Source organism: Sus scrofa, chromosome 3 (assembly GCF_054392235.1).
Source record: "Sus scrofa isolate SSC_HxYL_T2T_F1_AM1 chromosome 3, Sscrofa_HxYL_maternal_Yorkshire_Landrace_v2.0, whole genome shotgun sequence".
NCBI classification, from domain to species: domain Eukaryota; kingdom Metazoa; phylum Chordata; class Mammalia; order Artiodactyla; family Suidae; genus Sus; species Sus scrofa.
The window spans coordinates 79,041,704-79,056,848 of NC_139385.1; the positions used below are offsets into that span (position 1 = coordinate 79,041,704).

A 15,145-nucleotide genomic window follows, 5' to 3' on the forward strand; every position below is an offset into this window, starting at 1 on the left:
AAGTGCAGCTTCCAAGGCAGTCAGTGAGCAGTCAAGCATGTGAATGAGGCCATATTTGAGCAGTGTTGTGCTACAGAGTGAAGTCCATCAGAGAACTGACGGAACACAGGGACCATTTGGAAAATCTCTAAGAACACATTTACAAAAATACCAAATGCACCTTAAGGGGAACTTAAGGATACTTTGTTTTGACTGCTGGAAAGGAAACAATGATACACACGGGGATCCAGGTGGTTAATGTACTGTACATTATTACTATAAACTACAAGACCTCAGTCTCTTGGCTCCTCAGAAACCACAAAGTCAGTTGATTATATAATGTCCTACAGAATAGACTTTAAAGGTAAATGAGTAAACATCACAGATATCTTTTTGGACCTTGCCAATTCACTTGGCTTTTGAAGTTGCTACTGGGCTGTGTGTAGGATAACTTTACAAAGTTTTCATGCTGTTGGAGGTTCTAAGCTTGTCTCAAATACAACGGAGAATATGGCAGGAGCACTTGCTCACTGAAGTAAAAAATAAACTGGTCTAAGTGTAACAGTCAAACAATTTTTTTGAGTTCAGAGATGATGCAATATGTAAACTTAAAACTCTGAAATTAATGATAGTCCCCTAACACTTTAGTCGACATGCATTTGAAGACAAATACCATGGTATCTTAGATATGAGATTGTTCTTTCCTATTATAGTTCAACTTTAGGGATTTTATTTTATTTGGAAATTCAACCATGTTCACATATGAGCTAATGGTTTTCATCTGTAGATGTAACCTGGTCCTCAGAAAGGCCTTTAAGAACCTATCTCACTCTCACATTCTCTGCTCATACAGATTTGTAGATTCAAGTGTATTCTTACTGCTATAACTGGAGAAAGATTATTAGTGGTGCTATAAGGCAGTAGACAAAATCACCACCCATACTTAATGTTTATTTTGATGTTTTATAGTAATTGGATTAATCTGGAGATATTAAAGTGTGCAAAAAAATTTTTCTGTAGGCATTAAACATTGCAGTCATTGGAAATAAGTTGGTGAATGTTTTTATGCTTTTGAGTTATACTATTTTGCCTATCAACAACAACAAAAAATGTAAGAGTGGATTATGTAACTCTTGGGAATGTCTTCTTCAGAAAATTCTTCCTGCTAAAATGTCAGGAAAATTTGGTTTCACTTCTATGCTTTTTCAGAGTTTTGGTGACCCATGACACCAATCACAGATATCTATACCTATCTACCACACTTCAAAATCCTGTGAGGTTTCCTAAAATAGAACTCACAAACACTTCAGGTGTCGACTTATACTGAGTTATAAGGACAGGTCTAAATGACTAAAGAAAAAAAAAAAAATACTTGATTGGAAGAAGACCTAGATTTATATTTAGCATTAAATAATTCAGCCATGTTAACTTAAAATATGTTCCTTGCTTTCACTATCAGCAAAAAAATTAATGTGTAATGTCCAAAATATTTCTGTACAAATGCCACCTTTGACTTAATATGCATTTTTTCAGATTTTTGGGAAACATAATTGTATATTCAAGGTTATATCAACATTTTGTTTGGTATGAAGTGGCCCTTCCTTATAATTTCTTAAAAGACTTGCTGAAAATAGTGTTTGCTTTCCATTAGAAGTAACTGTACCTCATCAAAAAAAAAAAAAAAAAAAAGGAATACATATTAGTTTAATTTTTGAGAAATACAGTGACTTATGAGTTAGGAAAAAAAGAATAGTAAAAACAAGGTGGAAATTTATTAAGGCTATGACAGAGCACATTAATGAACTGTAATCTGAATGAGTGCTTTGAGTATTTTAAAAAAATCTTTTATTGTGATTCTTTTTTTTAAATCATGGAGTTCCCATTGTGGTTCAGTGGAAACAGATCTGACTAGTATTCATGAGGATGCAGGTTCAATCCCTGGCTTTGCTCAGTGGGTTAAGGATCTGGCATTGCTGTGGCTGTGGTGTAGGACAGTGGCTAGATTTCCGATTTGACCCATAGTCGGGGAACCTCCATATGCCATGGGTGCAGCCCTAAAAAGACCAGAAAAATAAAAATAAATAAAATTAAATTAAATTAAAAAATCACAGTATAACTCAGTAGACACGCACTCATATGTACACACAAATTTGAAACAAAACTTTTATGAAACAACTTACCCTTACTCATATGATATACTCTGATACTTTCTATTCTAGTTAATTCTATTTAAAAGTGTTTATCTGGATTCATTAAATTGATTTTATAACCCACTAATGAGTTGTGACCTGCTATAGAAAACATTGCTTTGATCTATATCTGTAAAAATGTGAGGAGATGACTTTTAATAAGTATAGAGGTGTTAAAAATATAATTCTCATACAAGCAGACAGTGAATTTATGTCATAATTTTATTCAACCCATTAATGAAGATACCAGGAAGAAAAAAACAAGACCTAGTTTAAAGAGCATTTGAAGGATTTATATAGTAATTGGAGTAATAGATTCTGCAAAAAAGGTTGCTAGGTGAGATATAAGACTAGATTTCATGCATAACAATTAAACCATAGACCCTCCAGGTTAACTATTCTACCAAACTATAACAATTTATCAATTTCTGCAGTTTAACCGACTGAAAAAACTAGATATAGTCCAGTCAGGAGATAGACAAAACATCAGTGATTTTTAACAAAATTTTTGTAAATTGCTAACTAAATAAAGAGTTATTAGCTAAGTTCATACAGAGGATAAAAGACACTGTCATAGCATAACATAGCCAGCAATCTAGGAAATAGTTGCTACCTATAAAACTAAGGAATTAAAGGAAGATGTTGGAATCATTAAAATTAAACACTTGGAGGAGGAGCTTTATAAAGACAAACCTCAGACTTCCCTGGTGCCGGAATCTCTGAGGGAGATTGATGAGACCAAATGTTGGCAATGCAAATATTGGAAAGACAACAAACCATAATCACCTGCTGTTACGGAAAGACAAAGCTATATCCAGAATGAAGAAGTTTTGTTGGGATAAATCCCTGGAGCTAGAAGCAGAGAGGAAGTCCGCCATAAGAGTGATCCCTCTGTCTTCTCTAGTCTTGCTATCTCCCTCCAATGGTCCCCACCAACAAAGTCCAACAGGGAAATGTGGCTTGAAAAGCCCCTGCCAAGAAGCCAACTCTAGAAGTGGGGCTGGAGTCAAGAGACAATGGTTTAAATTGGCATAACCTCTCACCTTATAGCATGGTGAAGGTTTTGCAATTTTATTATCTGTAGATTGTTATCAAGAGTGTCAGATTGGATATAGTGGGTTATGAGAAATGCTCTAGCATGAAAGCAAGAATTAAGCAATCATCATTTTCCTTTTTCTAAGTTTTAGACACATTTTTATCAGAAATTTGTTTTAATAAAAAGTTCCATAGAGAATCAAAATTACTATAATTTTAATATTTTCAGCTTTTCCTATTAGATTTTCATAGACCATTATTCATATCTATTATTCTAACAATATACAAATTTTAGTTTATAAGCTTAAAATCAATAACATTACATATAATGAAGACCCAAATGTGCCCACTCTCGTGTTCTAGAGTGCTTCTGTCCAGAAATTATAGAAACTTTAGAAATAATCTATGAGAATTAAAATTTTAAAAATTAAAGTTATATATGCTCATAGTAGATTTCAATTATTTATAAAGATATTTTGAAAAGTATGAAAATCTATCTATATATTTATAGGTCTATTCTCCCAAAGTGGATCATGGTATACATTCTTCACACCTTAATTTTTACATTTAAAATCATATCTTGCATATCATACAGATAGATACTCCCCAATATTTGTATTATCTGCATTCAAGTGTATATGTACAGTTTCATCACTGTTATTCACCATAGTTTTTTAAAATCTTACCCACAGCAATCAGAGAAGAAAAAGAATGAAAGGAATCTAAATTGGAAAAGAAAAAGTAAAACCATCACTGTTTGCAGATGACATACTATACCTAGAAAACCCTAACGACACTCCAGAGAACTATTAGCACTCATCAATGGATTTAATAAAGTTGCAGGATAAAAAATTAACACACAGAACTTGATTGCATTTCTATATACTAACAATGAAAATAAGAATGAGAAATTACAGAAACCATCCCATTTACCATTTGCATCAAAAAGAATAAAATACCTAGGAATAAACCTACCCAAAGAGACAAAAATCTGTACTCTGAAAATTATAAGACACCAATAAAAGAAATCAAGGATGACACAAACAGATGGAAAGATATACCATGCTCTTGGATTGGAAGACTCAATACTGCCAAAATGACTATACTACCCAAGGCAATCTATAGATTCAAGGCAATCTCTATCAAGTTACCAAGGACATTCTTCATAGTACAAGAACAAAATATTTTAAAATTTATATGGAAACACAAAATACCCTTAATAGCCAAAGCAATATTGAAAAAGAAAAATGGAACTGGAGGAATCAGGCTCCTGACTTCAGACTATACTACAAAGCTACAGTCATTTAAAAATTATGGTACTGGCACAAAAACAGAAATATAGATCAATGCAAGAGGATAGAAAGTGCAGAAATAAGCCCAAGCACCTATGGTCAACTAAGCTATAACAAGGAGGCAAGAACATACAGTGGAAGAAAAATAGTTTCTTCAATAAGTAATGCTGGGAGAACTGGACAGCTACATGTAAAAGAATGAAATCAGAACATTCTCTAACACCATAAACAAAAATAAACTCAAAATGGATTAAAGACCTAAACATAATGCTGGATACTATAAAACTCCTAGAGGAAAACACAGGTAGAACTCTCTTTGACATATATCACAGCAACCTCTTGTTTGATCCACCTCCCAGAATAAGGTAAAAAAATAAAATAAAAATAAACCAACGGGACCTAATTAAACTCAAAAGCTTTTGCACAGCAAAGGAAACCATTAAAAAAAATGAAAAGACAACCAGAGAATGGGAGCAAATCTTTGCAAACAATATAACTGACAACTGTCTAATCTCCAAAATACACAAACGACTCATACAACTCAACAAAAGTACCAACAAGAAAACCCAATTGCAAAATGAGTAGAAGACATAAATAGACATTTCTTGGAAGAAGACATACAGATAGCTGATAGGCACATGAAAAGATGCTCAGTATCACTAATTATTAGAGAAATGCGAATAAAAACTACAATGATGTACCACCTCACACTGGTCAGAATGGCTATCATTAACAAAGAGAACAGACTTGTTGCCAAAAGAGAGTAGGGAGGAAGTGGGATGGACTGCAACCCTGGAGTGAGTAGATGCAAACTATTACATTTAGAATGGATAAGCAATGAGGTCCTACTTTACAACACAGGAAACTGTATCCAATCTCTAGATATAGAACATGATGGAAGACAGTATGGGAGAAAGAATGTATATGTGTGACTGGGTCACTATGCTGTACATCAAAAATTGACAGAACACTCTAAATCAACTATACCTTAAATATATATACATATATTATATATTTTAAAAATCCCTGTGGATAGAATTCAAGTTGTTTCACACTTTCTGCTATGGTGATATATAGACAGATAATAAATGATAGTTCAGCAGATGATAGGACACACTGAAAAATCTTTATATATCATTTCGTATATGCATATGTATATGTATATGAAATGATATGTAATGGACAAAACTACCGAGTTAAATACGGACAATTGCCATTTTGTTTAATGTTCCTTAATGGTTGGATCAGCTACTGATGACTTAACATGAAAGAGAACAAAATACAATCCTATGACTGTCACCGTCTTATCCAAAGCATTTTTGTAATCGGTATTTTTCTTTCTCATAACCAGATCCTACACCACGTGAAGCCCTTGCCATATTACAGCTACGACCAGCCGGTGATCAGGTACTGCCAGGCTCACCAGCCACTCCATGTCAACAAGGGATATGAAGGAGTTGCTCTGGAACAGGATGAAACTCCCAGCCTGGAGCTTGGTCACGACCACAGCTTCATTGCCACCATCGCCAGGTCGGCAGCCCCAGCCATTTACCTTGAGAGAATCACAAACTAAGTGAAAGGCAACACCTCATTGGTGAACTCAACGCAGGGAGGGAGGGCGTTCATCCTAAAGGAGAATAGGTGTCCAAATCACGCGATAGAGCCGGCTCATCATTCCTCTTAAGACATTTCTGACACAGATGAAAGGCAAAAAAAAAAAAAAAAGAAAAAAAGAAAAAAAAAAAAACAAAACTGCTTAAAGAGGGCAGCGAATGCACCTGCAGCATAACCAGGAGAACTACAGAACTCTTTTTGCTTTAAAATATGAAACAAAAAAAGCAAACAAAAATGCTCCTGGATGTAAATAGTAAGAGTGTTGAATTCTTATAAAAATAGATTTCTCCTTAGGTACATATAGGTTTGTTTGTATATTTTGCTTTTTTACACTGCATGGTTCCTGGGCTAGAGAACCACAGTGGGGTGGGGGTGGGGGAATATCAAACCAGGTGTGGGTGGGAAGTCGGGGAAACAATACAGTTTTCCTTGTTAAGTGTGTGTAATTCACAGATTATTCCAACTGCCTTCATTCAAAATTTTCTTTTAAAAATGTCATCTTGTTCTTGTTTTTTTTTTTAATTTTTTTTTTTTTTTCCTGCGCAAGTGATTCTGTTTCCAGTTCTAAAACATGGGCATTCAAGCTTATGTTGTACCAAAAGAAAATTTGCTTTACCACAGGCCACAAAGAAACAAATTTGACCACAAAGTTGGACAAAACTACTGGAATGAAAATCCAATAAAATCTGGGCCAATGCTCGTTTAAGGCACATTGTATGCAATGTGAGGAGTTTTGATATTTTTTTCCTACTGTCAGCCCTCACTGGGTGCTCTCACTGTGTAAGAGGTGGAGAGAAAGACCTGAGAAGACCTCCAAATGAGAAGACCGTCAGAAATATTCTCACCTGGACTAGGGTATATGAAAAATCATGACCATGTGGTCAATGAAGAAAACTGCCACGCTGATAAATTTCTGAACATAAGATACTGTGTAACATTGCTTTTTAAACTATCAATTAGCTTTTGTGTAGTTTTTAATCAATAAAAGAAAAAAATGTTGGAAAAATAAACATATTATTTTATGGTTGGTATACCACGGCCCACCAAATGTTGAGTGCTTTGTCTCTATATTATGGAATCTATCTAGCCTAGATCAGGGCCATTCAAGAATATATTGGTATCCATCAAGTGCCTTCTGTATACCCTACCCTCAAAACCAACAACTTTCAAAATTAAAAGTAGACTAATTATAATATTGCAAATAATTTCACTCAAGAATGAAGCAGTGTGAGGGGAAGGAGGCCTCTAGGAGGATGTCCTGGCATCTGCCATTGGCCTGCCTGCACACTTTTATCAGTAGCTTGATTGCAGATATGGTAGATGTTCAGTACAGAGTGACCATTTCATGAAAACTGAGAAAGGGGAGATAATGCAGTATCCCATTCTGTAAACCCCTGCATTTTTTGAGCAATAAATACAAATGAATTAAATTTAGAAATTTTGGTTGACAGGTAGCTTCTCATTACTCCATAGTGTTACTAGCCCACCAAAGAAAACAAATCAAAGAAATGTCCAAAATCAGGAATATTGTTGTTCCAATCTAAGTTTGACCAGTCAAACCATACCTACAATTCAGTATCGGTGTTATATTAGCAAGGGGACTTCTGCAAAACTAGTAAAAAGTATATTGAAATTTGTGCAATCCATAGCATATATCCCTCCTTAGTGAGGAATTGAAAGCAGGGTCATTCTCTGGGTGGATCTATTTTAAAAAATCACAGATAATCAAGCAGTGAAGAGAAGCAAATTCATTTTGTTCTACAGGCCCATGACAGTCACACATCATTAGTAATTGATTATTTAGCTAATGACTCTAATGGTAATAACCCGTCTAGATCTTTGTCAGTCTCCTCATCTCTGCACCTTTCTAATTTCTAAAGCCATGTGGCCTCTTCTAAAGGTGTATTTGCCCTATTCTATGTTATATAAACTTGAATTGCCTTTAATTCAGGAGAGTATAACCAATCCAAGTTCAGAACTCACATTATCTATCATTGAAGTTAAGCTTTAATTTTACTTAGTCCAAGTGCATGAATGTAGTGTCAGGGCCTGAGCATTGTTCCTCCAAGAAAATTCTGTAACTGCCTTTTATTTCTTCCCCTGGAGTTCTGAGTTTATCCTGCCTGGATACATCTCTAGGATGCTGGCTCCTTCAAGGCTGGACAGTGTCTTTTTCTTTCCCATGCACCTGTTTTCTGCCTACTGTTACTAAACCTGCTCTGCTGATCTCAAAATGACCTCATCTGGTCAAACAATCAGTGTGCCCTGCTAGACCAGCTTCTGCTTCCACTTGTAGAACCTCTTGGATAGCTCTTCTATTCTCTTGATATGATGCCTGCTAGCTAGCTACTCAACTTCCCATCCACTATTGTTGAGCTTGTACTATTTCAGGTATATAATCCATTTTCAATAAAACGGCCCATTCTACCCAGTTGAGATCTGAGTCACAATTTCAGTTATGATAGGCAAAATCAGTAGTTCTCAGGTTCTCAAATGTTAGCACGCATGACAATTACCTTCACTTTTTTTTTTTTTTCAGCTGTTTAGGGCCATACCTGCAGCATATGGAGGTTCCCAGACTAGGGTTCGAATCAGAGCTGTAGCCACTGGCCTACACCACAGCCATAGCAATGCCATGTGACCTATACCACAGCTCATGGCAATGTTGGATCCTTAACCCACTGAGTGAGGCCAGGTATCGAACCTGTGTTCTCATGGATACTAGTCAGATTCGTTTCCATTGACCCACTACGGAAACTCCTACCTATAAGGTTTTTAAAACAGATTGATGGGCCCTAAGCCCAGCATGTATGAAGTAGTAAGTCTGGGGTGGGATCTGAGGATGTTCATTTCTAGTAAGTGATGCTGATGCTGCTGGTATGAGGACCAAATTTTGAGAACTACTTGGTTATAAAGGAGAGATATTTGTATCTCTGTAAATTGATGTCTCCGTTGGGAATTTAACTTTGTATTTCATATTTACTTTGAATTTAATGGGTTATTTTGGCCATGCCTGCAGCATGTGGAAGTTTTCAGGCCAGGGATCAAACCCGCGCCACAGCAGCAACCGAAGCCACTGCAGTGACAATGCCAGAACCTTAACTCCTGTGGTACAAGGGAAATACAAATTGACTTAAGTGGAAACATTATGCAATCAGGCAATGTGACCTATACCTTTACACACAGAGCATTTTCTAAAATGTGTAATACCAACAGAAAATGTTTCCTGTAAAATAAGCAAAAAATAAACATTACAACTACAACAAAAGTGGTTCCTAAGTCCAAATTAAATTCAGAAAATGTTGCACATGACATGTTCCCTTTGGAAATTCACAAAGCACTTTAATATTTAAAGGATATCAGAAATATAGCGGTCAAGAAACCCATTTAATTTTGTTTAAGCTTGGGTTTTCTAGATGTTCCCAACACAATATCTTTCGTAACAAAATCCTTCAAAACTTATATTCTATACAACTCACTTGGGAAATGTTGATTTAAAGAATGCTCTTCCTTTGCCCATAAAGGAAAATGGGTACATCTGCAAATAACTATTTCCATATTTGCAAATGATATAATGTACTCATTTTTGAGATGCAGGGAGATTTTATTTTAAATCATAGGACTCAATATATTTTAATTTCTCTAATAATAAAGCAAATGTCAAATTCATCTGGATTGAATGAGGATGAAGCATAAAGATGGTAAGAACCTGGTATCAAGAATGGAAAATAGACCTCTCTACATATGACATTCCTATTCTCTTGTAGGAGATCAGGCCCATTTTTTCTACTGCGTAGGCATTGCAAGATCATAATCAATTAACAAAAAGCACACAGTAAAGTGGTAAGCCTTTATTTATCTGAACTGATAACTTCGTGATCAGTCACTGGCTTTGGATAATGTCATTCGTTCACCTGTTTTCTGGGCTAGAGTTTATCCTCAGACAGGAAATGAAACTGCTGGTGGAAGAGGAGGTGAGAGGACCATACATGGACCTTGGTTTATCCTACTTAAGTCATTCCCTTAACAGATCCAAGGAACTGATTGTGATTAAAATGGATTTTAGATTTTCTATACTTATTATTGTTTGTTTTCAAAATGGTGTAGGAATAAAAATGCATGAAAATGAAATCAGACATGAGCTCAGGTTTTGTATGCATTTACAAATGCTACTCTAATGGAAAAGGTAGAAAATACTACAACATGAGTTTCCCTGTGATGAAAAATATTTATATGATCTAAATTCTTGAGCTTGGATGTACCCCTTGAAAAGGACACTCGCTTGATTTTAGATAATGGAGGAAATCTGATGGAGGATGACTTATGTGTGGATTAGTCAGGAAATGTACTACTCTGTTCAGGCTGCCATAGCAAAACGTCATGGACTGTTTGGCTTAAATAGAAATTTATTTTCTCATAGTTCTAGAAGCTGGAGAGCCCAAGGTCAAGGCTCCAACAGGATTTGGTTTCTGGTGAGAGCTCTCTTCTTGGTTTATAGACAGCCACCTTGCTGAGTGATATCCCTTACACAGAAGAGAATGGGCTCTTTAATCCTATCAGATCAGGGCTCCACTCTCATTACCTCATTTAACCTTAATTACCTCCTTATAGGCCCATCTCCAAATACCATTTCAGCCGGCTGGTAAGGGCTTCAACATATCAATTTGGGGGAATACAGTTCACTCCACAGCAAACAGGAGCCCAAACCAAATCAAACCAAACCAAATAAAACACCAGCTGCAGGATACTTGCTAGAGTGATCCAACTGATTTTATGGAGAAGAAAATATATATGTGTGTGTCTATATATGTTGTGTATATATTTGTGTGTGTGTGTATGGAAAAGAGCCAGTTTATTCTAGCAGAAGAATGCCAGAAAGGAAAAACTGATTAGTTGGGATTCTGAGTGAGTATGAACTCTAAACACATTTATAAGGAGATACTACAGATTTACTTTGTTTTGGCCACATTGGAGTATTAATATAGTTCTTAATAAGGTCATCAAGCAAGTTAATTAACCAACTTTTATATACATTTTAGTGTTCTTAAGGAGATCTATTACTTAGAAAAACTATTTCCCAAATTGGCTTACACTCGTCCCATGATATGCTTTGCACAAAATTGTTCCAGGGTCAAGTAACCTTAAGGGAATGCTGCATATTTTATCCACCCTCTCAGACATTCTCAATGCTCATTAATATATTAAAATCTATGAGAATTCCTACAGTAAAAAAGTTTTAAAATGCTATTATTTTCTGATGTTATTATTACATGGAATATTCTTCATTGAAACAACAGTTATTGAGAACCTGTAGCATTACTTTCCCAAAGAGTACATTTAGGAATGCAACATGTATCTAATGAAGAGCTGATTGATAAAGTGAAAAGAGATAGGGAATTTTAGTGTGAGTATAAAATTCTAACACCTAAAAATATAAGTTTATAGAAGATGTTATACTCTAAAAAATAAGTATTTAATTTTTTATTAAAAGTAAATATTTTGAGCTTCTGATCAGAGTATATTTTACAAACAATCCATAGAGCAGAAATTTCTAATTAAGAATATCTTAGCTCTCCATGTTGTATAATTTGAATAAAACTGGGATACCGTGTTTACTTACACTTTGAAATTCACATAGAGTACGATGAACAGAATATGTTGGAAATCATAAAAGAGTTGTGGAATAAACTGGAGAACTTTAGAATTAAGAATTGATTCAAGTACAGAAAACATTCCTGACTTCGATGACTGAGATGATAGAAATATAAAAAGAGGAAGTGTGCTTGTTTCTTTTTCCCAGATGCAAAAACTCTGGATGAGTAGTAAAGGATGATAAGTTTTAGATCCACACTAAAAATGCTATAAAAAAGAAGTGGTAAAACTGAAATGCATACTAGAGTGATACAATTGGTAAAGGTGGAAACACTTCATTGAGGGTCTCTAACATGGAAAGAGTTTTCAAAATAGGTAACGGTCAGCTCAGAGATAAGATGAACATGAATGGTTCAAGGAAACAGAATGCAGTAAGTGAGGAAAGAGGTGGTATAAAGTGAAGTTAGATAGGTAATCATGTGTCAGATCTTGCAATGTGGAGGCAGCTATGCTAAGGGAGTTTGGACTTTAACTTAAAGAGTTTAGAATTTACACTACCAGCAACCAAGGTGTCATAAACAGATCACTGCAAGACCAGTAAACATATTTTGGCTTTGGTATGTAGACTGGATGAAGTGAGACAGACTAGAACCTGTCTCCAGTTAGGAGTCTATTGCAATATGGTACTTGAGAAATGATGAAGGACTTATCTATGAAAACGGCAAGGGAAGTTAGGATCAGAAAACAATAGAGAGGAGTTCCTATGGTGGCTCAGTGGTTAATGAATCCGACTAGGAACCATGAGGTTGCGGGTTCAATCCCTGGCCTTTCTCAGTGGGTTAAGGATCCAGCATTGCCATGAGCTGTGGCATAGGTCACAGACTGGCTCGGATCCCATGTTGCTGTGGCTGTGGCGTAGGCTAGCGGCTACAGCTCCGATTGGACCCCTAGCCTGGGAACCTCCATATGCTGCGGGAGCGGCCCAGGAAGTGGCAAAAAGACAAAAAAAAAAAAAAAAGAAAAAAAGAAAAAAAGAAAACAATGGAGAGGATATAGTTACGATTCTCTAAGTATGCACTGTATGCTACACACCATTCCAATAATTGTATATTTAATAACCCACAATGATTCTTTGAAGTACAGCTACTATTGTGAGCTTCATTTTACAGATGAGGATGCAAGAAATGGAGACATTAAGACAGTAAGTCATAGGAAGCATTATTCTAATGAAAACCTCTCAAGAAAGAGAATTGCTTAGCCCCTATGACATCTTTATGACAATTTTAGGACTTCATATGAGAGCTTTTTAGGAAGTAGAAGCAGAAGGACAATGCAATTGGAAGCAGACAAGAAGAGAGGAAATGGGAAGTAGTGAAGATAGTACACATGTTCCTAACTCAAGCAAATCAGAATGTGTTGATTTTATTATCTGAGACAGCGGCCACAAAAGTGATGACCTGGTTGTGGTAGAAAATAATGATTTCTCTTTTTGACATGTTGACTTTAAAAAACCTGAGAATCTTCAACTAGTGCCATTAAGGGCATTCTTAGTTGAAATTAAGAATGATAGGGCTGCCTAAATCAGCATTTGATGTTGAATCCATGGGAACTGAGGAAATGGACTGCATTAAGAAGGGAAGAGGGGAGTTCACCTCCTAGCTCAGTGGTTAATGAATCTGACTAGGAACCATGAGGTTGCGGCTTCAATCCCTGGCCTTGCTCAGTGGGTTAAGGATCCAGCATTGCTGTGAGCTGTGGTGTAGGTCGCAGATGCGGCTCGGATCCCATGTAGCTGTGGCTCTGGTGTAGGCCGGCGGCTACAGCTCTGATTAGACCCCTAGCCTGGGAACTTCCATATGCAGGAGCGGCCCTAGAAAAGTAAAAAAGACCAAGAAAAAAAAAAAAAAGAAGAAGAAGAAGGGAAGAGGGACAATATCAAAACCCTGAATAACATAAAAAATTATCATCAAATGAGAATCAGAGGTATTACGTGGAAAAACACCAAAATAACAGGAATTATAGATTTCATTGAAAAGAGAATTTCCCAGCTTTGACAAATAATGGAAGAGCTTATCTTGGCAAGTAGTTAAAACTTGTTTGTGGAAATAGTAACATATGTATCTGATGTCCAACTGCAAGGATAGTGGCAAAGTGGTTTGTTTTAGGAATATGAACTAAACGATATCTTAATTCCTTTTAATCATAAGTTCTAATGATGGTGTGCATTTTTCCATTACAGGTGGAATGATATATGTTCCCAGAGTCACAGACTGTGATTCTTTTCAGTACTTGGGATGAAAAAACTCATCCTGGAGTTCATTTTTCAGCTTCAATTTCTACTAATTTTTAATTTGGTATGCAGGTATGCTACATGTGATAAGTATAATAAAACATGCATTATTTGTCAAACTTTCCAGTCCTTAAGTTAAATATTGAATGGATAGGGAACTTCTACCATACTTATTTCAAACTGCCTGTGAACCATTCAAGTCTTTTCAAGTGTGCCAAGATTCTAAAGCCCAGCATGTAGTACATATCCAGTAAATATTTGTTAGAAAATGAAAAATTAAAACAAATCTATGGTATGATTTTCATGTTTGAAATTAGTGTGAGGATATCCGTTGATGATCATAGACCTTTTTTAATTTTCTAGCTGCATAATACATTCTGATATTTATTCCATGGAGAGTTTTTACACCAAAGACAATCAAGGACCTTGCCTGACAAAAACAGAACAATTACTTGAGTAGTCTCGTATTTTTACCTTTAATATTACATATGTCTGTAACAAGTTCTAAAGCTTGCTTAAGGAGACTTCTCAGGTGATAAAAGTTAAATTTTCCAATTTTTTATTAATATTTATAATCCTCCTCCCAACACACACACACACACACACACACACACACACACACACACACACACACGTTGACATGTTGAATGTCAGATTCGATGTTATTTGAGACAGAAACATATAGATGACCTTCAGAAAAGCTGTCACCAAGTCTGACTCCTTTTATATGTTTGACAGCCGACAGCGTTGAAGTCTGTCCACTCCCCTTTGCCCTTCTTCCCTACACCTCAATAAGCGGGTAAGAAAGCCTGAATGCTTTCGCCCTTGGAGCCAGTGGGAAGTTAAAACAATGAAAGTTCCATCCCCCTGGGATCCAGCCCCAGCCCCACCCTGTAACTTCCATAAATTCCAAGGCAGTCTCCTTCCCTGCTCTCTCAAGGCCATCTTTAAACCAGTGGGAGCATATTCTTTTCTCTCCAGAAAGCCTCTTGTGAGTAATAAAACTTTTCATACCTTCTTGGTGCGTATGAAGTGTCATCAGTCTCAACATTCAAACCAAAACAAAAGCCCAAACAGAACGAGCATTTTCTACAGATTACTAGGACTTCTGGGCCCCTACTAGGGTCCATAAAGTACGTGACTAATATTTAACA

The 15,145-nt window shown here is 36.0% G+C and overlaps 1 protein-coding gene and 1 long non-coding RNA gene across 5 annotated transcripts in view; one reads left to right on the plus strand and one right to left on the minus strand.

The window, feature by feature from the left end:
• The window catches only part of LRRTM4 (leucine rich repeat transmembrane neuronal 4), a 755,797-nt gene extending 749,556 nt beyond the window's left edge, over window positions 1–6,241 (plus strand). For 2 of the 3 annotated variants that reach the window (XM_085018829.1, XM_021087310.2), the window contains one exon: window positions 5,847–6,196. In XM_085018829.1, coding sequence (XP_084874955.1) covers window positions 5,847–6,068 — 222 coding nt within the window. In that variant the 3' untranslated portion in view covers window positions 6,069–6,196. Of the gene's footprint in view, window positions 1–5,846 lie in introns of all 3 variants that reach the window. The other variant, XM_005662431.4, reaches the window with a different exon arrangement.
• Window positions 1–15,145, minus strand: part of LOC106509776 (uncharacterized) — a 705,874-nt gene that overhangs the window by 30,975 nt on the left and 659,754 nt on the right. The gene's annotated exons all lie outside the window — the stretch shown is intronic.